The sequence below is a fragment of the Geotrypetes seraphini genome, chromosome 4 (assembly GCF_902459505.1).
Source record: "Geotrypetes seraphini chromosome 4, aGeoSer1.1, whole genome shotgun sequence".
Taxonomy (NCBI): domain Eukaryota; kingdom Metazoa; phylum Chordata; class Amphibia; order Gymnophiona; family Dermophiidae; genus Geotrypetes; species Geotrypetes seraphini.
This window is the reverse complement of record NC_047087.1, coordinates 283,974,795-283,999,566: the sequence shown is the minus strand read 5'-3', so window position 1 is coordinate 283,999,566 and position 24,772 is coordinate 283,974,795. Positions and strand designations below refer to the sequence as shown.

General features: G+C 42.8%; 1 protein-coding gene across 2 annotated transcripts in view; it reads left to right on the top strand.

The window, feature by feature from the left end:
- Positions 1 to 23,408, top strand: part of ZDHHC16 (zinc finger DHHC-type palmitoyltransferase 16) — a 52,730-nt gene extending 29,322 nt beyond the window's left edge. The window contains exons 7-11 of one of the 2 annotated variants that reach the window (XM_033941524.1): positions 2,874 to 2,921; positions 5,608 to 5,693; positions 10,012 to 10,135; positions 16,195 to 16,265; positions 17,592 to 23,408. In XM_033941524.1, the coding sequence (XP_033797415.1) occupies positions 2,874 to 2,921; positions 5,608 to 5,693; positions 10,012 to 10,135; positions 16,195 to 16,265; positions 17,592 to 17,703 (441 nt within the window). In that variant the 3' untranslated portion in view covers positions 17,704 to 23,408. The remainder of the gene's footprint in view (positions 1 to 2,873; positions 2,922 to 5,607; positions 5,694 to 10,011; positions 10,136 to 16,194; positions 16,266 to 17,591) is intronic. The other variant, XM_033941525.1, reaches the window with a different exon arrangement.
- The last annotated feature ends 1,364 nt before the right edge of the window (positions 23,409 to 24,772 follow it).

The window sequence follows — 24,772 nt, the reverse complement described above, 5'->3', positions numbered from 1 at the left end:
TTTCCAAAAATTCCCACTCAGTCCTGAGCCCTCTTTTACAATGTCCTTGCTCAGTATCCTTATTTGATACTATTGTCCGATGTGTCGAGGTCAGATCAACTATCGGCTTTCCCCTTTTCCTCAGTTTAAAGCCAAGTCTATGACGCTCTGGACATTGCGTGCCAGCATCCTCGTCCCAGCCGTGCTCAGGTGCAGTCCGTCTCTCCTGTAGAGCCTGTTCTTCCCCAAGAAAGTTGTTCAGTTCCGAACAAAGTGGAAACCCTCCTCTTCGCACCATCTCCTCAGCCAACCGTTTATTGCTTGTAGTTCGCTCTGCCTCCTTGCGTCCGCTCTCGGTACTGGCAGGATCTCTGAGAAGGCTATCTTCCTTGTCCTCAGTTTCAGTTTCCTCCCCAGGATCCTGAACTGGTCAGTTAGTGTAGTCGCTCTCTTCTTTCTATTCAGCATTTGTCCTTACTCCCTTCCCTGCAATATCTGTCCTCTCTCTTTGCCCCTTCCACCCAGCTTCTGCCCTCTCTCTTTGCCCCTTCCACCCAGCTTCTGCCCTCTCTCTCTCTCTCTTTCTCCCCCTTCCATCTACTGTCCACCCTCTCGCTGCCCCTTGCATCCACTATCCACCCTCTCTCTGCCCTTTCCATCCAGTGTCCGCCCTCTCTCTGTTCCATATGGCATCTTTCCATGTCCCTTCAATAAACTGTATATCCTGTGCCCTTTCTCTTCTTTGTACATGATTCATTTCAGCTTCACCCCCTCCCCTATGCGCTGACATTTCTCTCTTCTCCTTTCCTTTCTTCCTTACCACTCCACCCCATGGTCTGGCATCTCTATCTCCTTCCCTTCTCTCCCCCATGCCCTGGCATCTCCCTCCTCTCTCTCTCTCTCACTCCTTCTCTGGCACCTCCTCTCCTTACTTTCCCTCTGGTCTGGCATTTTGTCTCCTTTAGTTTCCCTTCCTTCCCCCAATGCCCTGGTATCTCTCTCCTCTCATTTCCCCCTCCCACTCCATTATCTGGCATCTCTTCTTCCTTTCTCTCTTTCCTTCCACCTGGCCTGGCATCTGCCTCCTTCCCCCCTCCCCCCATATGCCCTGACATCTCTTCTCCCCCTCCATGGTCTGGTAGCTCCTTTCCTTTCCCTCCCTCCCTCCCATGGTTTTGACATCTCTTTCCTCTCCTCTCCTTTCCCTGGTCTTCCTTCTCCCCTCTCTCTCCCAATTGGGTGCTGCAGCAACAGCACTTCTCTTCCCCTCCTCAATTGGGTGCAGCAGCAGCACTTCTCTTCCCCTTCCCAATTGGGTGCAGCAGCTTTTCTCTTCCCCTTCCTCCCCCAAAATTGGGTGCAGCAGCAGCAACATTTCTCTTCCCCCTCCCTCCTTCCCAAAATGGGTGCAGCAGCAGAGCATTATTCTTCCCCCTCTCTCCCTTCCAAAAATGGGTGCAGCAGCAGAACATTTCTCTTTCCCCCTCCACTCCCCCATTCGGTGGTGCAGCAGCATTTCTCTTTCTATCCCTCCCAGCTCACACACTCAGCAGAGTCACTGGGCAAGTTGAAAGCTTCCCTCCATCGCTAATTTATCTTCCATAGGTCAGCAACGGAGGGAAGCTTGCAACTTGCTGCTCTTCCTTGCTTCGGGCCTTCCTCGTTGCCAGGTCCTGCCTTCGCGGAAACAGAAAGTAGGCAGGACCCGGCAGTGAGGAAGGCCTGAAGCAAGTTGTAAGCTTCCATCCGTCGTTGACCTGCGTGCCGGCTTCCCTTCTCTTCTCCCCGCCCCCCCCCGGGACGTAACTTCCGGTTTCAGAGGGAAGAGAAGGGAAGCCAGCACGTACACCTTAGAGCCCCGAAGCATGAGTTCGCATCTCCAAGATGTTGAGAGGTGTGTTTTTTTTGTTTTTTTTATGTTGAGTGGTGGTGGCGGCAGCATCGAGATTCGCGTTAGATGACCGCTGGGCGGTCATCTAAATTAGCCAGGCGCAGCGCCCGGCTAAAAGGCCCTGGGGAGAACACTGGACTTTAATGTAAAAAAAAAAAAACGGGACCATGGTGGTAGGCTGTGGATAACTGAAGTGTGCTCTTAACTGAAGTGCACTTAGGTGGAGTCGACTGTATGATGTAAAATCCATATACACAGAAATCAGAATTTTTGAGCAAGAAAATGGCTATTGTAGCAAGTGCTTTATGCATGTAAAAATGAATTATGCACACACAACATTTTCTGCAATAACTATTTTTGCATACAAAAATTATGATTTGTGTGCATAGTGCTCGGTGGGGAAAACAGCACTTGCATATTTACCATACATTTATGCATATGATTTTTCTTTTGTGCATTCTTTAATGCCACTGTAATTTGCATGTTGTTAGTTTACCGTATCAGGAGTAAAGTAATTTTTTAATGTGTGGAGAGCAGTGCTGATTTTCACACATTCATAATGAACAATTTGTTACATCATCCCCTACGAATCTCACTAAACCAGGGGCTCAAAGTCCCTCCTTGAGGGCTGCAATCCAGTCGGGTTTTCAGGATTTCCCCAATGAATATGCACGCGATCTATGTGCATGCACTGCTTTCAATGCATATTCATTGGGGAAATCCTGAAAACCCGACTGGATTGCGGCCCTCAAGGAGGGACTTTGAGATCCCTGCACTAAACAGTTTCTTTTGCTTACAAGGTTTTGTGTGAGCCCTGAGAACATGTTTTGGCTTTCTAAAGAAGGCTGGTTTGGTTGGTTCAGGAAAGCTTAAAACTGGGTGGGTGATGTTGCTTTTTTAAACCACTTCTGGAAGCAGAATGCCTGGCCTCCTCACTCTCCAGTCCTGCACAGTTCTGTGTGTGCATGTGAGGTAACTACCCTCATGTTTTCCCTTCCAATAGAAAATGAAACTGCTTGAGAAGGAGAGGCTTCAGTTTACAGTCAATCAGGTGGGCTACTGTGCAAGGTGGAGCTGGCTGCTGGGGACAGTATCAAGGCAGCGATTGGGGTCAGGTTGAGAGCAGGACTGCATTTCTATTTGGCAATTAAATTTTCCTGATAAAATATTCTCTGTACAACACATGGGGTTAGGGTTACCAGACATCCGAAAAAGCCCAGACATATCCTCTTTTTAGAAGACTGTCCAGGTGTTCGGACGGGCTTTCTAAGACCCGGCAGTTTGTCTGGGTTTTAGAAAACTCTGACGAGCTCTGGCCTCCTCTGAAGGGCCTCTGAGTGTCCATGGATGATGTCACACACATCCATGCATGCTCCAGGCCCTCCAGATGAGGCCGGAGTTCATCAGGTAAGAAGAGAGAAGGCTTTGTGGGGGCTGGCTGGAGGCGGAACAGGATGGGGCCATGTGTCTGGGATTTTGCAGCCCCAAATCTGGTAACCCTACATAAGGTTATCCTCTAGATTGCCAGACCCATTGGCGTCACCAAGTTCAATATAACAAATATGTTACTTTGATTAATATGCATGAGTTCATTTCAAGAAGATTGCCTCTGATACTGTGCCAAGTAACCCCAACCCTGACTACAGTAATGTGAAGCTCCTTGAAAGTTTCCTGTTATGCTGTAATGTCATGAAGCATCTTATCATATCTCCATCTGTGTTAGTATCTTCATGTTCACATCTGGGCCTATGGCAGACAGGCATATCACCTATTCTTATTTATTTATTTTTATTTATTGTATCTTTTAATGCATCATTTTTGTAAACCGCTTAGAAACCTCACGGTTATTAGCGGTATATAAGAATTAAATTAAATTAAATTCTTAAGCATCTCTCCAGACCGGCACAGCTCACTGATGGGCTCACCATGACCAGCAGATGGAGACTGAGACATAAACTTCTGGCTGTAGTATAAGTGGGCTGTTCAGTCCCAAGTACAATAAGTCTGCTCTCAGTCTCCAGCAGGTGGAGGTGGTAAGCCTGTACACTTCCCCCTCCCCATTCGCGGTTTCGGCAATTGCTTTTTCACATATTCTTGATTTTGGGGGGAGGGTGGAAAAAAAGAAAAAAACCCATAGTTTAGCCTTTCCCCCGGCGTCCCGGCCTTACCTGGTGGTCTAGCAGGCTTTCGGGGCAGGAGCGATCTTCATACGCTCCTGCCCCACGTAGATCGCCAATAGGAAATGGCTGTGGGGAGTTCCCGTCGTAGTCTCGAGAGTTCTTCTTCACCCAGAGAATGGTGAAAAACTGGAACGCTCTTCCGGAGGCTGTTATAAGGGAAAACACCCTCCAGGGATTCAAGACAAAGTTAGACAGATTCCTGCTGAACCAGAATGTACGCAGGTAAGGCTAGTCTCAGGGCACTGGTCTTTGACCTAAGGGCCGCTGCGTGAGCAGACTGCTGGGCACGATGGACCACTGATCTGATTCAGCAGTGGCAATTCTTATGTTCGTATGCCGAAGGTGGTATCGCCTTTTCATGTCAACCAGTCCGTGGTCCTCCTGGTCTTGTTGTAGTCAGGAGGGCTCTTTTGAGCAGAGGCAGTTGCACGAATTGGATTTTACCGGGTCCTTTGCTCTTATGTTCAGTGGATCCAGGAGTTCCGGAAATCGGACCATCTTTTTGTCCTCTTAGCAGATTCTCGTAAGGGGGACGGTGCTTCCAAGGCCACCATTGCGCGCTGGATCAAGGAGACTATCGCTTCAGTGTATCTTTTTCAAAACAAGTCTGTTCCAGAATTTCTCTAGGCTCATTCTACTCAGAGTCAGGCTGCTTCTTGGGCTTAGTCTTCCCTGGTGCCTCTGGTAGATATCTGTAAAACAGTGGTCTGGTCTTCTCTCCATTCCTTTGTGTATTCCTTTGTGGATCTTCAGGTGCATTAGGATGTGGTGTTCAAGGAGTGCATGCTTGTGGCAGCCCTTCAGGGGTCCCACCCATGATGTGCACTGCTTTGGTACGTCTCATCAGTGAGCTATGCTGGTCTGGAGAGACGCTTAAGAAGGAGAAATTAGGTTCTTACCCACTAATTTTCTTTCTTTTTTGTCTCTACAGACAGGCACAGTCCCCACTCTGTCTGTTTTCATTTGGGATTCGTGTGAAGAGTGCATTTCTTTCTGCAGGAGCTCGTGTTTATGGTAGGTTAGGGTAGATTAAAAGAACAGCAGCCTTTGGCTCAGCTGGTGTAGCTGGTGAGCTGTGGGGACATTTCTGAAGGTCTTTCTATTCATTTTCCAACAGTATTTCTCTGTTAGTTGTTACTCCTGTGGGGAATGTTGTTGCTGTTATAATTCACACTTATTAGCTTCTTAGTTCTGCCTGGCTATTTGGCAGACTGATTGTACTTGAGACTGTACAGCCCACTTGTACTACAGCCAAAAGTTTTTGTCTGAGTCTCCACCTTCTGGTCATGGTGATCTATTACCCATCAGTGAGCTGTGTCGGTCTGGAGAGACTAAAAGAAAGAAAATTAGCCGGTAAGAACCTAATTTCTCCTTATACATTGTGATGAAAAAATGCAAATTCTGTTGTCGTCTGGAAGTGGTTCTGTCTACCCTTGTAGCAGCTCCAAAACAATCGCTGCTGACTTTTTCCTACCATGTAGGATTTAAGATAAATGTCAATGCTCAGAGATCATAAAGAACTGAAATATAACCAATTTATTTTCATATTTCTTGTAGACTTATTACCAGACTCCAGCTCCCACATTTTCCTTCAGAGAGAAAATGTTCCACAAGTGCATTGTTTATCTCTGGCTCCTTTGCAGGTACTGTAAATGCTCCAGTTCTAGAAAGAGATTACAGTATCGCTGACATTTTTGTCAAAATATTTGAGCAATCAGTAGAAAGTGTGACATTCTAGACACCTTCATTCAATTGCCCCTTTTTTTCATCCATAGAAGACCGATTCAGAACAAGTGGGTGTTGTGTCCGTTGACCCGCGGATGGAGACGGAGCAATAAAGTAGTTTTATGTGCTTTTCCTCTAAAGGGGATTGTTAAGCCATAGAATGCTCAGCATTATTCTATCTCCAAGCAGATGATAAGAGTATAAGAGTTGCCATAGTAGGACAGACAGAAGGTCCATCAAGCCCATTATCCTATTTCCAACAGTGGCTAATCCAGGTCACAAATACCTAGCAAGATCCCAAAAGAGTAAAACAGATTTTATGCTGCTTATCGTAGACATAAGCAGTGGATTTTCCCAAGTCCATCAGTAATGGCTTATAGACTTTTCATTTAGGAAATTTTCTAAACCTTTTTTAAACCCTGGTAAACTAACTGCTGTCACCACATTCTCTGGCAACGAATTCAATTTTAATTACGTGTTCAGTGAAGAAATATTTTCTCCATTTTGTTTTAAGTTTACTGCGTATTAGCTTCATTACATGCTCCCTAGTCCTGAGTTTAGAAATTTTGAACTTTGTTACTTGAAGATTAATATGCAATCAGGTGACTTTCCAAAATAGACCTATGGATATTAGGAAAACATGACTCTTTGAGGAGTCTTATGTGACACAATATATATTTTTTTATTGATATTGATAAAGCAAATGCAGAATGCTGAAACTCTATTGGTAAGATTATTTTTATTTTTAGACTATTCAAATATGTTTGCATTAGGAAGCTGATCCTGAGATTACTAGTAAAGTCAAGGAGTGGCGTAGTAAGGAGAGGGGGCGGTCCGCCACGGACACTGTCTTGGTGGGGGTACCGGCAGGGCAGGATTAATTCTTCGAGGTCCCCTAGGCACCCAAGTATGCTGGGCTCCCCCGGCCCTGCCCCACCCCGCCCATGCCCCGCCCCGCCCCTGTCCTGCCCCCATTTATCTGTTTTCTTATTTACTTCTTTATTTCCACTTGTATTTCCTTTTTTTTAAATTCAAAACAAACAAAGATTAGTATACCAGTGCACAGTTTATCTTCTATGCAACCCCCAAACATCTCTGAACAAAACCCCCCTTCCTTCCCTTCCCACCTACTTGCCCAGGACTTTAACTCTAAACCCTTTCCATACATATATAAAAGTGTTCAAATGCATTGTAAAGCAGTAATACTATCCGAAACATAAGTCTATATTAATAACCAAGTTTGCAACTCCTCTCAACTGCCTCATTCTATATTGTCCAACTGTAACCCATATGTATGTATAAAAAACATACATACGGGTAACTACTCCAGTATGTTCCACTCCATGTATGTTAATTTGTAACAAAACAACAAAGCAAGCGGTCCACCAAAGAATCCAACATGGAACAAAAGAAGATAGGCAGCCAATAAGGAGATTCAAATCAGGTATATTCAAGGTGCTCCCTGATGCATTTCGCCAAACAAGGCTGGTCAACGTTAACAGAAAACCATGTCTTTCATACACACAGGACACAGAACCACCCTGACCCAGTATGGAATAAGTAATCACAAACTAAACTCCCCCCCCCCCCCCTTTTTTTTTACAAAAGCACAGAAGAGGTTTTTAGCACTGGCTGGCGGGCTGAATGTTCTGTGCTGTTCTAACGATCATAGGAATTCTGTGACCATCAGAGCAGTGCAAAGCATTCAGCATGCTGCCTTGTGTTATAAACTGAAGGAACGGTACAGTTTAGGGGTGAAGAAACTGTGGTGCATATCCCCCAATACTGAACAAAATATAAAGATAGCAGATGTAAATTTGAAAAAAAGAGAAATAACAAATCACTTTACAAATTAACAAATAAAAATAAAACAAAAAAATGGAAAATAAGATACCATTTTATTGGACTAATACATTTTTTTAATTAGCTTTCAGAGGTCAAACCCTCTTTCCTTAGGTCAGTAAAGTATACTGCTGTTACAGTATCCTGTCCTGACCTGAGGAAGGAGAATTTGGTCTCTGAAAGTTAGTCAAAAATATATTAAAATTAGTCCAATAAAAGGATCACTATTTCTATTTCTAAACATTTATCAACACAGCTAAAATATTACTTTATCCTAAAGCAATAAAATAAAAAAGACCTTTTTTTCTACCTCTGTCATGTGGTTTCTGCTTTCCTCATCTTCTTGTCATTAGCTTCCTTCTATCCAGTGTCTGCCCTTTCCAGAAAATCTCTACCTCACTCTGCCATCTCTCCTTCTGCTCCCCCCGCCCCTCTTTGGTCTAGCATCCATCTTCTTCCCTCTGTTCCCCCCATGGTCTGGCATCTCTCTCATTCCATCTCTCCTTCTCTCCCCCCTGTGGTTTACAATGACTCTCTCTTCTCATTTCCTCCACTCAGATCTGATATCTGTCTCCCCCATTTCTAAGAATTCTCTTCTCTCTTCCCTTTTCTTCTCTGTTCTTCCTTCTCTATTTCCTGCCTCCATCTAAATTAAATTCTTTCTTACTATTCAGTCCTCAGTTTCCCTCTTTTCACTGTCTACTCACAGCTTGCCACCCCTTTCCTTCATACCTCCTCTATCTCACTAACTCTGTCTTCTTCCCCCCATTCAGCATGTGGGAAAGCAGCAGCAGTGGTGAGGTGAGGGCCCCTCACCTATGCTGCTGCTTTCCCATATGTGCCTGAAGCTGATGGCAGAAGTTCTCCCCACTTCCATCATCTGCCCCCCTTCTCTCTCTCTTTCCACCCCATGCAATTCCATCAGTTATCCTGCCCCCCTCAGTGAATTGCCTGGGGTGGAGGAAGGGAGAGAAGAGAGCAGATGATGGAAATGGGAAGAACTTGTGCCGTCAGTGTCAGGCGCATGTGGGAAAGCAGCAGCAGGTGTCCTTGCCATCCCTGTCCCTTGGTCGGTCCCACAATTTCACAATTTCCAGCATATCCCCTCCCTCCATTCTTGTAGCCCAGCATCTCCTCTCCTGACATCTCCCTGTCCTTTTTCCTTCACTATCTTCCTATTCCCTTCTGGCCCTCTCCCCATGCTCAATCATCTTACCACCTCTCTCTTCCCTCCCCCTCAGGGTCAAAGATTGCTTCCACTCTCTTTCCTGTTGTTCTCTCCTCCTTGTCACCCTTTGATCTAGCACCCCTCCTGGCCTTGTCCAGTATTTCTCCTTCTCTCCCTCCCTCTCATCCCCTGCTCCAACATAACGTATTTCCATCTTCCCTTCCCCAGGCCTGTGACTTCCACTCATTTACTGCTTTCTCCTGCCTCTGCAAAAGCCCGCCCCCCCCCCTGCAGCGATCGGCAACACCGCCCCCCCCCTCGATTGGCGAAACAGGCCCCCCCTCAATTGGCAAAACAGGGCCCCCACCCCCTCGATCAGCAAAACAGGGCCGGTGACTGCTTTCTCCCGCCACTGTCGAAGCCTGTAAATAACTTTAACACACACCATGGGGCTCTAACAATGCGTGTGCTGCAGACGGCTTCCTTCCTCACCCTCATCCTCATGACGTAACTTCCCATTTGGTTGATGGAGGAGGAAGAGGAGGGAAGCCGGTTGCGTCATGCGCACTGTTAGAGCCCCGCGGTGTGTGTTAAAGTTATTTACAGGCTTCGGCAGCAGCAGGAGAAAGCAGTTGCCATCCCTGTTTCGCCGATCAAGGGGGGGGCGAGGGGCCCTGTTTTGCCGATCGAGGGGGGGCAGGGGCCCTGTTTCGCCGATCGCTGCGGGGGGGGGGGGGGGTCGGGCTGTCACTGTCTAAAATTTTTTTTTTTGGGTGGTCTCCTTCAGTGGGCCGCCCTAACCATTTTGTGCCCTAGGCATGTGCCTACTTGGCCTAGTGGTTAATCTGGCCCTGGATACCAGCACCTGTCCTCACTGCCCCAACCTGCTGCTCACATTAGCGTCGGCTTTTCCTCTGACTTCACTTCTTGGACCTAGGCCTAGGAAGTGACATCGGAGGAAGAGCCAACACTGGTGCGAACAGCAGGTTGGGGTTGCTGCTTGCGCCGAGAAAAAGAGGTACAAGGGAAGGGGCGCGCATGTGTAAGGAGGGGGCAGGAAGGAAGGAGAGGGTGGGAGGGGCGGGGAAGGGGTGTCACCACTCCGGGCACACCTCACCCTCCCTACGCCACTGGTTAGCACCACCCCAAAACAGGGAGCAGACAAGGGAACACATGTGGGATCTACAGAAGCCTTCCTTAGTAGATCATATTTTTAATTTTTCCAGCTCGGTGGCAGTAGCCCTTGGCGCCCTCACTTTGTGGCATGCTGTCTTGATCACTCGTGGAGAGACCAGCGTAGAAAGGCATATTAACAAGAAGGAGAGACGACGACTACAAAAAAAAGGAAAAGTGAGTAAAAAGTGTTACTGGAAGCTTGGGTAATGAAATGCCTATAAAACGAAGGAAGGAAGGAAGGACAGGACAACTAGGATCTAAGTCATTTTTAACTCCTTCAAGTCTTGTTTCTGGCAGCACTGTGGAGATCATTCTGTAAAGAAAGCACAAAATTTAGGCACTGAGAAAATCTGTAAATGACCATTGGCATATATGCGTGTGTGTGGATGTTCACGTGTAAGTGCCAGTATTCCAACTATGCACTATTATATAAAATGGCGCCTAAATGCAATGGCATACAGTTTGCAAGTGGGCATACAGATGGGTGGAGTCTGGGAGGGGCACACAGTTATACACACAAATTATGGAATGCTACATTTAAACGTGCTTAAACAATCTGTATGGCTGGTGTAAGTGTCCCATTTAAAATATACATGCACATTAGTATTCTGTGAAGAAAAGTGTGTTTTTTTTTAAATTTAAAAAATTTCTACACCACCTAAGACTTAAGCGGTTTACAAAGAAAACATACATAATCATGTAAACAAACATAATCAAAACAACATTATCTACTCACGCCTCACAGATGTCTAAAGTAGGCACTAAGGGCACGGATTGGATCCGTGAGGAATCTGATCCGTGTCCGGGGGGGGCTGATTCACAAATCAGAGGGCGATCAGAATCACGCCCCCAACTGACTGCAGGGATCGCTGAATAGCGATCTCGGCGCATGTGCAGACCATCTGTAGATGGTCTGCGCATGCGCTGGCCTTCCGTGCCCGGCAGAGCACTTAACTTTTTTTTCGCGAGCCTGTTGTTTTAACCTGCTAGCAATCTCGGCGCATGTGCAGACCATGTAGATGGTCTGCGCATGCGCTGGCCTTCTGTGCCTGGCAGAGCACTTTACTTTTTTTTCGCGAGCCTGTTGTTTTAACCTGCTTTAAACCCATGGGTTAAAACCACGGGCTTGCACTGCGGGGAAGAGAGTAGGAGATCGGGCAAAGGGCAGTTGGAAAGAACCCAAGCGACTGGTCCTCAGCAATCATTTATTTTTGGATCGGTCAGCCCAGTTGGTGTTCCTCATTTTTTTTTTAGTAAATCGCTTCCTGCCTACATTTGAATGCCATTCCCCTTCATTTGCATGCGCAGATCTGAGAATGATTGGGACAGAGGTTAGTGAATCGGGTCGGAGGGAAATCGGGTCACTAAGTGGTCGGAACTGGATCGGTGGGCTTAGGGAATCCAGCCCTTAATTATAGAATAGGTTCCAAACATGCATGTTATATAGAACTGTAGGGGAGATTCATTAACATTTTTATGCTCTGCCTCCCTTCACTCTGGGCTGTCCTGCAAATCTGTGTGCCTCTAAGGAACTAGTGTAGAAATGTTCTCAGCAGTGTTAATCTTTTTTAGGTGCCCTTGTCACTACTCGCCTTTAAGAAAAGCTCTCACAGGCTAATGAACTTAGCAGTGCGGGGCACACTTTCTTATCCTTGTTAATTAATCTAGAGATAGCTGACTGTTACTTAGTCAAAGGCCATACTAATTTATTTATGCAGGCTTGATATACTGCCAGTTGTGCATATCACAGCATAGAACCAAAGAAAATGGCAGCAGATAAAAGCCATATGGTCCAATCACATCATCTGCTATCTCTTCCTCCCCCTAAGAGTAATACCACATGTCTGTTCCATGCTTTCTTGAATTCAGACACCGTCCTTGTCTCCACCACCTCCACCGAGAGTTGTTCCACATGCAGTTTACAATAAAAATTTAATGGAGAAGGGGGGTGTATAGGGAAACGAGAAAATAAATTTTTAAATGAAGAAATCGGACGAAAGAAGGGAGGAGTTGGGGAGGTGAGTGAAGATTAGCAGATGTGTAGAGAAGGCAATAAAAGGGAAGAGAACTGCTCAGTAGGATATTAATTAGAGATGTAGCTAGTCTAAGGACATTTGAAAAAGCCAGGTCATAACTGCTTCTGTTAATTTCTGGAAGGAGGTCTCAAAGCGAATAATTGAGGGTGGAGAATTCCATAATAATGGAACAATATGCACTTCTCCCTCCATATTCGCTGTGATAGGGGATTAACAGAACCGCAAATACAGAAAAACCGTGAATAACTTTTTCATATGTTATTCGCTGTTTTCTATTAAAAACCATCATGAATATAGTGAAACTGCGAATAACATGGTGGGAGACCTGGTCTGTTCCTGAAGGAGAGGCAAAACACGGTGAAGAAAGTGCTGGGAATCCAGCGATTTTCTCTGTAAACGCTTGGAATGAGCAATTTCTCTATGCAAGCTGATGTAATTTGGGGGGAGGAGCCAGCAAGCTAAAAAACGTGAATAATCGGAACCACGAATACGGAGGGAGAAGTGTAGCTAAAGGCAAATGGCTGGTAATATCTAGTTGAATATAAGATAGAGAGCCATATGGGCATATCTGCTACAGGTGCTAAAAAGTAGACATAGCTGGTTGTGTAAATTCTCTCAGCTCTTTCAAGTAAGAGCTGTTAAAGGGATTAGAGAGCAGTGCAGCCTCTCTCAGAGCCCACGGCTACCTGCTGTGATGGAAACTCTAAGGGCAAGATTCTCCAAACTTTAACACCGTCGCTAAACTGTTTTCTGGCGGTTCAGCCTGCACGCATTTTAGCGGCGGATTATCAAAACGGATTATCTCTGTCTTTAGCGAGGTTTCTGGCAGTCTCTGACAATGGCATGCAAATGTGCTCTTTAACATTTTTTTTTCCAGATCTTTATTCATTTTAAGAATCAACACAAAGTGCAACATATTATCAAACAGTTAAACAAAATAGACAGCACTCAGTTCCATCAATTGATATAATATGTACATATCCCTCCCCCCACCCTTTCATACAGTACAAAAACAATCAAGAGCAATACAAATGATCAAAGTAAACAAATTACAATTCAAAAATAAATTAAGTACATATCCCCACACCCTCCCACCCTTCCTGGATGTGTATAATCAATCTTTACAAAATTGTGTTAATGGGTCCCAAACCTCCTTGAATTTCTTATAATGTCCCAATTATATTGCACTCATACGTTCAAATTTATAAGTTTGGCACAAGGATTCTCACCAAAAACTATAGTTTAACCTGTCCCAATTTTTCAAAATAAGCTGCATTGCAACTCCCGTCATGATGAGAAGTAGTCTATTGTTATGTGAAGTAATGTGACTCTTGGCCATCAATAACGTACCAAACAGCACTGTATCATATGTCAATGCCAATGGAACTTCCAGTATTATATTGATTTGACCCCAAATGGATCGCCAAAATTTAAGTATCAAGGGACAAAAGAAGAGCAGATGATCCAGTGTCCCTATATCGAGATGACAGTGCCAGCATCTATTTGACTTAGAACTGTCTAATTTTTGTAATCTAACAGGGGTCCAAAAACTGAGCCCTCCGGTGAATTCTTAAAAATCGTCAAGGCATTTTCGAAGAGTGGTGTCGGCTTTTGGCGACAAAAAGCAGTGACTAGTCCGGGGGTGCCATTACAGTGCCAGCACTTGTGTTTTGACTGTGGCTAATGAAAAAAAAATGTGTATCTCTATATTTTTAGTGGAGGGTAGTAAAATCACGCTTCTTTTTTTTTTTTTTTCTTTATTCATTTTTTCATCTTACAACAAGTGTGTCAGAAAATAACAGTTAAACTTATTCACTTGAGTATCTATCATTATTAATTTCACAATTAAAAATAAATCCCTCCTTCCCAATCCTATTATTACACGTGATTACATATATATATTATTTTCTATTAATCCAACCCATCAATATATAATTAAACTTCCTCCCACCCACCCCCATCCCTTTACAATTATACCAACTGGGGAAAAAAGATATTTTATTCATTACAATACTCTATTAATGGTATCCAAACCGCCCGAAAGTTATTAAAATTTCCTTTCTGCAATGCTAACGTTCTTTCCATCTTATACATATGACACAGTGAATTCCACCAAAAAACTGTAATTTAATCTATTCCAGTTTTTCCAATTAAATGTAATCTGAATGGCAACGCCTGTCATATTTGACTTTTCTTCCTCACGCTTCTTTTGAGTTTTTGGGAGAGACAGGTATGTTTCATGCGCGCTTGTTAAAAGCCAACGTTTCTTCTTGAGGCATGTATGATACCCTTATCTTCTGTGTTTCTGGCTGTGGGTCTTGATTAAATTTTACATTAAAAACAAATTGCAAGATTTACCTGAATTATAGTAGTTTTTTGGAGAGACAGGCAGGTTTTATGCGCGACTGAAAAAAGTCAACATAGCTTCTCCCCTCCTCTCCCTTCCATTCATCCAATAGTGCAGCAGGAGAGTGGTTTTTTTTGGTTTTGTAAGGCGTTTTTCTGCGCATGTGCCATCAGCGATGGGCACATGCAAATGTAGGAAATATTCGCTGCTGTCCGCCAATCTTATTTGCATGCGCAATTTTTAAGAATGTCTCGGGTTTTTAGATTCAGTAACAAAATGGCTGCGGTAGCAGACCGTAGCTTTTAACGCGGGTTTTTGAAAATCCTGGCCTAAGATGTACTGGCTAATAATCTAGCTCAAAACCTGAAACCCTAAGGACAATCTTGTTGCCAATAATATGCAATCTAATATCCAACCCGTGATTGGCTAACACTCTTGTTCCCTTTGGGAAACTGGACTTAAGTATTAGGTATTATAATAATTTTAAAAAGATTTGGGGGCCATTGATTACATATTCTAATGATCAGACACCTTAACCAACCCTTTATTTATTATATATGTTTATAAGTAGGGTGGGATTGGATATATGATATTTGCTTAACTGTTTTTTTATTAATGGGTGGGATGCTTTGATGATCATAAGTATATATGGGAGCCATTAACATCTTTCTGTCATGATTAGATGCCATTTTTCTATTAATTCCACAGCATTCAGTATTGGGTGGGGGGTGGGATTTAAATTATATGATCTTATAATAAATAGAGGGTTTTGAGGGAGGGTGGGATAGGGTTACATTTTTAATTATAAGTTATAATGATAAGATGTTCAAGTGCTCAAGCTAAATGTGTTTATTATATAATATTTGTACACTTGATGAAAGTTTTAAAATGAATAAAGAATTTAAAAAAAAATAAAAATAAGAATGTCAAGTGATTTGTAAAATTTATTTTGATTGAATATTATACACTTGTAAGATATGAAAACGAATAAAGATTTTTGGGAGAAAAAAAAAGTATTAGGTATTAAAGAAAAATTAATATAATGGACAGCAGTTTAGGCCCAACTCATATAGACGAGGGACTATGGGCTCAGGCAGTAACTCATAGATGACCAGCACCAGACAATAAGTCTAAATAAGAACTGCCCCATACATCGTTTAGTCCAATTTAGTGCAATTAATTAATAAAAACACTGTGTAAGTCTTAAACAAACATTCACACCAATTGAGAAAAAGAGAAAAGCTTAATAAACTCCCAAAATCAACAATGTGCATCAAAAGTATAAAAGTGCAATGTCAAAGATGGAGAGCAACTATTACTATTTTGAAGAGAATAGGGGGTATCTTGCAGAACTCCAAGACTGTTAGTGCAGATTTTACTCAGATAGGTGGCCTGTTTGTTCCACCTTGTTTTATGGTTATATATTTTTAATGTTTTTGGATGATTTTGTGTTAACATTGTGATGTGAGCAGAACAGACTTGTTTCTTGGGGAGTGTCCCCATATCCCTTTCTGTTATGTTTCCTCTCTAAGGATGACTATCTGCTTTGATACAAACTGAGGATTTGCAGGACAGCCCAGAGTGAAGGGAGGCAGAGCACAAAAATGCTAATGAGGCTGTCTACATGATTAGAGGGTTCCATAATGATGTCTTATCTGTTAGAAAGAAGATTATCAAGGTAAGGATCTAATCTTCCTTTGGTAAAAAGATCAATCCATCTCTCCAGCTCTATTCAGGAAATGATATATAGATGAGAGATGTCAGAGACAGGATGTATGCCTGGATCTGACACGGCAAGGCTTGTCTTGTGTTCCATGGAGAATAAATAATCTGTCTGTTTCTGCTTACAGGTGTTCCGGAATCCATATAGCTATGGTAGATGCAACAACTGGAGAATTTTCTTTGGTGTGGAGACAAGATTGTAAGATGGTCGTGATTCCAAATTTGTTGGGACTAAGTGCCATGCTAAAGTTAAACTTGAAGTTAATTGATTTTGCCATTATAGCACTTTTAATAGAAGTATGCTTAATGAAACACGAGATACAATGTAATTTATAGGTAGTGGGAAGTCAGAATGATAATAAAGGAGTCCAGAAAAAGTCAGAGAGCAAGGTGAGAGAAGTTTTGAAACTTTGAAATTGAAGAGAACGTTGAATGGAGAAGCAAGCTGTAAAATGAAGGAGAAGGAAAGATTAGAAACAGAAAATTCAAGAACTACTAACATAGTAGTGTAATTGTGCCATTCACATGTCAAGTGTGCTCAATATTTGAGTGTAGTCTGCATATATTATGCAGTTCTGACATACAGCACTGTGGTTTCCTGCCTCCTCTTAAATCATGGAGCCTTATGTTTTCAGGTGCTTCAGTCAGTGCCTATCTGAGACAGGACAAGCCCTCCCAGGCTAATGAAATTAGCAATGAGGGACATAATCTATTACATATCCAAAGGCCAGTGAGGGTATCTGGTGCAGGCCCCCAAAATGTGAATTACGGTAACTATTTAACATTCATGATCTTAATATTGTAAAAGCAGTTATTCTTTCTGAGGTATAGGAGTGAAGACATTTTTTTAAAAAACAAACAACCCAACCTGAACATATGGAGAAATCAATTCACCTTCAACTATTAGCAGATGGCTGTAGTTCACCGTATTGACTTGGTTCTGGTTACTCCAGCTAGGAACAGGTACAGCTAGTCAGTCTGATGCCTATAGAGCTTATAATGTATGTAAGTTTTGTGTCATAAGTTCATCAGGAGCATTTGTAGAAGTGGGTTTTGAACTCTGGTTTCCCTGGCTCTCTTAGCCTGCTGCTTTAACTTCTAGTCTACGCCTCCATTAGTTTTGTATAGTTAACTATTTAAGGGTTGGAATTGACCCTTGTTATTTATACATTGAGACTATAGTTACTTTTGCAGAGTATCATAATAAATGATGGCAGAGAAAAAGACCAAATTGGCTCATTTAGTTTGCCCGGTTGAGATTTTCCACTTTGCTTAGATAACTAGCTTCATGTTTCCAATAGATCCTTGGTCTTCACTCCCAGTCCTCAAGGATTGCCAATGGATCATGTTTTCAGGTAACACCGCGTGAATATGCATGAGCTATATTTGCTTGCATAGAGGATATTCTGAAAACCTGAACTGTTAGCAGCCCTGAGTCTGGGAATGAAAAGAAGACTATAGGTTATTGGTATGGTATTGATCCAAGGCCTCCTTCATCCATATACAGTACTGCTTTGTCTTGCAGGCACTGGATCACTCGAGTCCTGTTACCATCTTCTCATCTTCCTCATGGAGATGGATTGATATGGAATGCCTCTTACGCAACAGAAAGCCGGCCAACAGTCCTAGCAATCTGACAGAACGAGGAAGAATCGGAAAAGTGTGCACCTGTGTGCTTTCCGTGGGTTTAAGTATTTATTGTTATGTCGGTGAACTTGTGGTGCTGACGCTGCTATTGCAGCTTTGTTTTATCAGCTGTGCTGATGGGATTCCTAAATTTCATTTTGTATTGTGTGGAGTGAGAGAGGGCAAGCAGATAATCTGAAAGACTATTTTGGGACCAAGCAACTTTCAATGACATAGGACAGAAAAAAAGTCCCTGCCTAAATCAAGTCAGTATGGCAGTGTTTCTCAAGTTGATCCTGGAGTAGCCCCTTGCCAGTCAGGTTTTCAGGATATCTGCAATGAATATGCATGGAAAAGATTTGCATACAATGGAAGCAATGTATGTAAATCAATCTCATGCCTATTCATTGTGGATATTCTGAAAACCTAGCTGGCAAGGAGGTAACGCCAGGATTTACTTGTCAAACACTAAGCTAGGGCGAAACTTAAAACTTCACAGGATTGATGAAGGTCTGACTTTTGCAACAGGCAGTTCCAACTTGCTGAGTTCCACTTATGTACAGAACAGATCATTTTACAAGGTGTAACAGTGAAAAAAAATGATTTTGTCTTGTCCGTGCACCTTTCTTCTTGGGAATCACTCCCAACAACTTTTGGTGTCAGAAACCAATGGTACGTCTTGACCTTTTTATGACCTCTGCAGACGTTTTGGCAAGAAGGTCTGTTCTCAAGCAGTAGTTTGCGGTTTGAAACTTTTAAATCACCTTATCATCTGAGAAATCTTAGTACAAAACAGTTGTCCTTTCTGGAGTCTTCATTGCAGGATTATATACCTTTACTACAGATGAAATGTCCTGTGACTACAGTCATTTATTCAGCTAAGTGCTTCAACTGGTGGGGGTGGGCAGAAAGTTCAGAGGTTAGCTAGAGAAGAGTGAAAAGCAGGTGCATGATATTTTTGTACAGTTAAGTAAAAGTTACCTTGTCAATGATGATCCATTAAAAATTAAGAGCCATTTAAGGAATTGGAGCGGGAGGAAGTTGAATAGGTAGCCAAATAGTGACTTTTCAGAAGTGTTACCTGCCTAAAACAAAGGAGTAGAAGAAATTACCACAAAGAATGTGAATTCATTGTTAAAAGACTGATGCAGGGAGGGTTTGGGGTATATTGATTCTGGACGTGTTTCTGGAAGAATACAGTTTTTTTACAAATAAAATTGGATCTAAACTATGATAGAGATATAGTGCAGTCTGTTCCTTAGATCAGCGTTTAAACAAGAGGCGGAACTAGCTATTCCCAAAAGAAAAAATCGGGGGAGTGTTGAGCAATATAAAAGAGGCAGGAAGCAAAAGTGGAGGAGAGAAAGAGCCGCCAAAGTGGTTAATGGATAAATGAAAAGAGAAAAAAAGGTGCACATTGTCATGGAGAGTCTTGCAAATGCTTGAAGTTAACATCCCAAACTTGGTGGAGGAAAATTTGACTATGGTTGTCCAAGTCAGGTTTTCAGGATATCCATAGTGAAGATGCATAAACTTGATTCACATACACTGCCTCCATTCTATGCAGATTTCTTTCATGCATAGTCATTGTGGCTAGGAGTACTCCAGGACCGAGTTAAGAAACACTGCTATAGGTGAACACCCTCTAGTTGCGAACTGTTGCAGAAGGATGTCAATCGCATCTTTCAGCTCCTCCTCCTTCAGCAGTGGAGTATAGTGTCCTGTTCAGTTTTTCCTTCTGCAAGCAAACTGAGGTGTGTTCTGATCTGCTCTGTTTGGTTTTTATTATTTTCAGGTATTTTTTAAATCTGTTTTGGGAGGCTTTGTTACCTAGAGGTCCCCAGTTTGGGGCAGCTCTGTCTGGAAGAGGACACCGATTCCACATGGGTGGTATGCTGCTTGCTGGGTGCAGTTTGGAAGCTCGGGGACCGTTCCCCTGGGAGCTAGCTCATCTTCAGATTTATCAGAGATGAGTACAGGCTGTGGGGTCCCTATGCGAGTCCCTTTGGGCTTCAGGGAGCCAACTGCATTTTTTGCTTCCCCTTTTGTGGCGCATGATCTGTGTGGGTTGAGATCTCATTCGGGTCCATTCTGACTGGCAGCCCAAAGATCTCCAGTTTTGGATCCATTCTGAAAATGATTTGAGGCAGAAAATCTTCTCCCATCAGTCAGGCTACAGGAAAGCTGAGAAGGCAGGCACCCGCACAGACAGCGAGTACAGCCCATTCTTCCTTATAGGGAAAATCAGGAGGGGGGGGGGGATGGGCAAAAAATTTTATTTTTGAGGGTTTCTGAGATAGTCCCCTTTCTCCAAAACCCCTCTTCTCTGAATTTTTAAACTTCAGGGGTGCCCCCATGGTCTGTTTTTGATGTAAATTCTCTGGCAGCAGCCATCTTGGATTTAAAACAATCCTTTTTTTCTAATACCTCTATTTGTCTCTAAATCCCTTGATTTGGTTCAGAATCGATTGGGATGGACTCCTCAGGTAGGGGTAGATTATTTGGCGGATGCTCTTTATGACATCAGAGTCTTGAGCAAGGTGTCGGCATATGCCATTTCTGCCCACAGGATGCTTTGGATCAGGCAATGGGTGGCTCAATTGCCAAGGCCACCTTAAGCTGACTGCCTTTTAAAGGGCAGATGCTGTTTGGTGAGGGCTTAGACAACCTCATGGCCAGTGTGGTGGATTGCTGTCATAAGTCTCTGCCTGACAGCAGACTTTGCCAACTCACTGGTGGAAGCAGAAGCCATTTTCATTCCTCACGAGGTTCCCAACAGTACTACTCAGGTGCCTCTGCTCAAAGATCTTATCAGGGTTCCAGACAAAGATTTGGCAGCTCCAGATGCCAGCAACCTTCATGGTCTCACGTTAGCTCAGTCTTCAAGAAGCCATAATGTCTCTAAAACAGCACCCGCTCTCCTGCACATTGGCAGGTGGCTGTTGGCATCCTGGAGGGCATGGGAGCAAATTTCCTTGGACCGCAGGGTTCTAGTACTTATTTAGGATCTAGTTCTATCACCCTTCCTCAAGATCTGTTTGTGGATTCTCCAGCCAGATGGCTGTACAAGGAGACCAGATTGACAGTTCAAAGGCTGCTAGATATTCATGCCATAGAACCAGTTCCCAACAATGCTTAGCATAACATTTCTTATATCTCACAATTTTCTACGAGGATTCTTTGCAGCTTACAATAAGATTATTACATGGTTATTGTAAGGATTAGCAACTGCTCAAAATAAGGTTTTGGAGGGGTAATGTTGAAGCAAACAAGCCCCAATGATATAATGTGCCAGCCTTACACTCCGCCTGGTCCCGGGTTCGATACCCTCGTATAAGATTCCATGGGAAGTGAAATCAAATAACAGGGACAGCCAGAAGTGATTGCATAAAGAATATATCAAGTAGAAATAGGCTTAGTATACATCAAAAAATACTGGGTTACAGATATACAGAAAGAAATAGAAATAAGCTTTACAGTTACAAAGTGGATTCAGAGACTGCTTGTTTGTGTGTGTGAGAGAGAGAGAGAGGACAGTTTACCTGCATTACAGAGTCGAGGGAAGGGAGAGGGGTTGGTTCAGGCTTCAGGTTCCAGAGAGCGAGAGAGAGAAGATTTTAACCTCCCATATTTATAAGTTTGAGACTTGTTCTAAAAATAGAATCTATTGAAGTTAAGTACCCCTATCTTTTGTAAACTGTTTGAAACAATGGTAAATAAAGTGAGTGGGGTGTGAGAGACAGGAGAAGAAAAGAGGGAGAAACTATCCCTCACAGACTGGAGTTAAATGTAATTTCCAGTATCACTCTGACAATGGTTCAAGACACAAAAAAACTATTCCAATTACTATAAGAACTCACAGACACTAAACCTTTCCTGGCCAATAATGACACTCCAGCCACCCTTCTAGGTGAATACTTTAGAAACAAAATTAAAATAGTCAGGACAACCTTCGCAGGAACCCCAATCCACCTAGATGAGATCATAATGCCCCCCCACAGAAAAAGAATCAGCTGCAGCAGACAGAACCTGGTCTGACTTCACCACAATACAATGGCCGACCTCAACAGACTCTACAAAAAATACAGTCGTGCAGCCTGTGACCAACCATTGCCCTCCATACCTGTTAAAAGCCTCCAGCCCAAAATTCCGCACTATCCTTATACAATGGATACAATCCTTGTTTACAGATGGCCTTTACCCCTGAGACCTCAGTGAAATTATCATCACCCCAAACACAAAAGTAGCAACAGATCTACCATCCAACTACAGACACATAGCCTCAATATGTCAAGCTAATGAATGGCCTCATAGCTAAACACCTGGATGTTTGGAGAGTTTTACTCCACTATTTGGCACAGACAAATGTCTTCATCTTTCCGATCATCTGTTCTAATTAGTCGGTCAAGATGAGGCAGAAGAGCTTCCAAGAAAGGAAGTATTGTTTTGGGGAAGTTCCCCGTGCCCCTCTTCCTGCTTTCTTCTGTTACAATGGATATCGATTGCTTTGTTACAAACTGAAGAAGGCACTATATTCCACTGGTGAAGGAGGAGGAGCTGAAATATATTATTGACATCCTTCTGCAACCAGAGGGTGTTCACCTAGAATACAGATTATCCAGGTAAGAACCTGATTTTCCGATCTGCTACGATATGGTTTTGAAGTCTAATAGTGGTTTCAGTAAAAAGAAGCCAAGGAATGTAATGATGCAAAATTCAACCTGGTCAAAGAGATACCAGGGAGACCAAACAAAAGCAGACCAATATGACATACAAAGTGATGTTTACTGAATAAAAATCAAACCTAACTCAATTTGTTTCTTCAGTCTGAGTCAAGTACATAAACATCACCTCGACAATCATACTGGTCTGTTTTGGTTTGGTCTTCTAGGCATCTTCTGACTTGGTTGGATTTTGCATACCTACAGCTTCAAGCCGGCATTGACAAATTATGAATTGTCTATATGAAGCATTCTCACACAGCTAATGAGAGAGCCCAGTTAAGGCTAGGCTAGATGTTCCACTGATCTCATGCTAAGGGAAATTCTAGGTGTTCTAACTAGTCATTGTACTGTCTGGCTCAGTATTAAACAGAGACTGTTAAGACTAGGATCTTGAGGAGGCCTTGTTGGGAATCTGAGAACTCAATGATATGGAAAACCTTTGGTCAACAATAAAAAGGGAAACATGGGGGGACCCCCATCCCCCATACATTTATGAAAATTTTGTTAAGAATAAGACATGTACGTGTTCTACGATTCTCCTTGATTGTCCACTTTTGTTGCCAGCGAGAGAATGCTGATGGATAATATGGTATTCCTGCTTCATAGTTCAATTTCTTTTTATTTCCTTTTCTATTGTATTCCCCATTATGTTGGGCTGATTTTATTGAATTACATTATTTTTTTTTTTAATGGCTCTTTTTAACTATTAGTATACAAAGACACAAATCAAAGAAACTGTACAAGTGTAAACATCAACAGTTGCCCACACCAGAGAATGATATTCAAAAAGATGTACCCATACAATATGGTTTTTAAAAAAATATTGTATCACCCCCCTTAAATATCCAGCTGTTGTACTAATTTGGCTAACTTTGTGGTGTTTCTTCTCCAGGACTGATTTCTCTATTTTTTTAAAATATTTGTTCAATTGAATTTCTGTACAAGTGTGTTACTTGATTATTTGTAAACCTATTAAAAAAAAATGTAACTAATCTATGTGTGTGGCCAATTAAAACTTAAAAGGAAGAAACTGATATAGTTTTCTAAGGAAATAGTAAACTGATTTTTAAAAGCAGAATTATCAGAGGGAAAAAAACCAAGGAATGTCAGTTGGTTAGAATAGTGTTTTTCAACCTTTTTACACCTATGGACCGGCAGAAATAAAATAATTATTCTCTGGACCGGACCAGACCCCACCCATCTCTACCCAATTTCCACCCCAGACCAAGCCCCCATAATAGTACTAATTGCACCTTGCACGTCCCGTGCCTCATCTGGAAGCCTTCCCTCTGACGTGGCTTTGTGCACTGAATCAGTTAGGAAGAGGGAGCTGGCTCGAAGTTAACGCTGCATCAATCGCACCGTGGACCGGCGGTTGAAGAACACTGTTTTGGGCCTGATGCACATGCTAGCCCTGTGGACCGGCAGGAAATTTCTGTAGACTGGCACTGGTCCATGGACCAGTGGTTGAAGAACACTGGGTTAGAAGATTGATCTCCTTTAATAAAAAAGCCAATCTAGATGACAAGTTTTGTAGATCGCTGGAAATGTCCAGTTTTTATCTTTTTGTGAACTGCATCGATCCATAAGGTTTTTCGATTTAGAAATGCAAATATAAAAATAAGGGAGCAATAATAAAGGAAGCATATATGCTTTGTGAAAATAAGAATCGGCAATTAACAGAAGGGAAAGATGGTGGATTGAAGGGAGAAAACTATTGGTAAACATGAAATAATTATAAATTAACCCCTCTTTTACAAAACTGTTCAGCTAGCAGCTTTATGCAGACAGGAGTGAAGGAAGGTCACTCCTGCCGCGGTTCATTGCTGGACCATCAGGGATGCTAAAGGTACACGGGGGAGGTGGGAGGAAGGTAAAAATTCTTAGAATTGGCTGGGACAGGAAGGATCCCTCCTGTCCCAGCCACTGCTAGACCTCCAGGTCTCCACAGCAGGCCTGGTAGAGGCCTGCAACAGGTTCAGGAAGGGAGCGGTTAAGTGCTAACCTGAATCTAGACCAAAACCCCCATTTTTTTGCCCAGAAATCTTGGTTTATATTTGAGTATATACAGTATAAGTGCTAGCAGTGTACATTTAAATGCATAAGCGCTACTCTGTAAGGGAACATGGCGGTTGTAAAGCATGTAAAAGCAAGGGGGCTTTCCCACTTACACTATTCTATAAGATCCCCTTTTACTAAGCTGCGATAGAGGTTTCTACTGCGATCTGGGGCACTAAGGGCCAGATTCTGTAAAGGACGTCTAACTTTAGGCGTCCAGAATATAGATGTCCATCTACTTGGGCGTCCAAATAAAGTGGATAAGTCCAATTAATAACTTTAACAAGCATTAATTGTC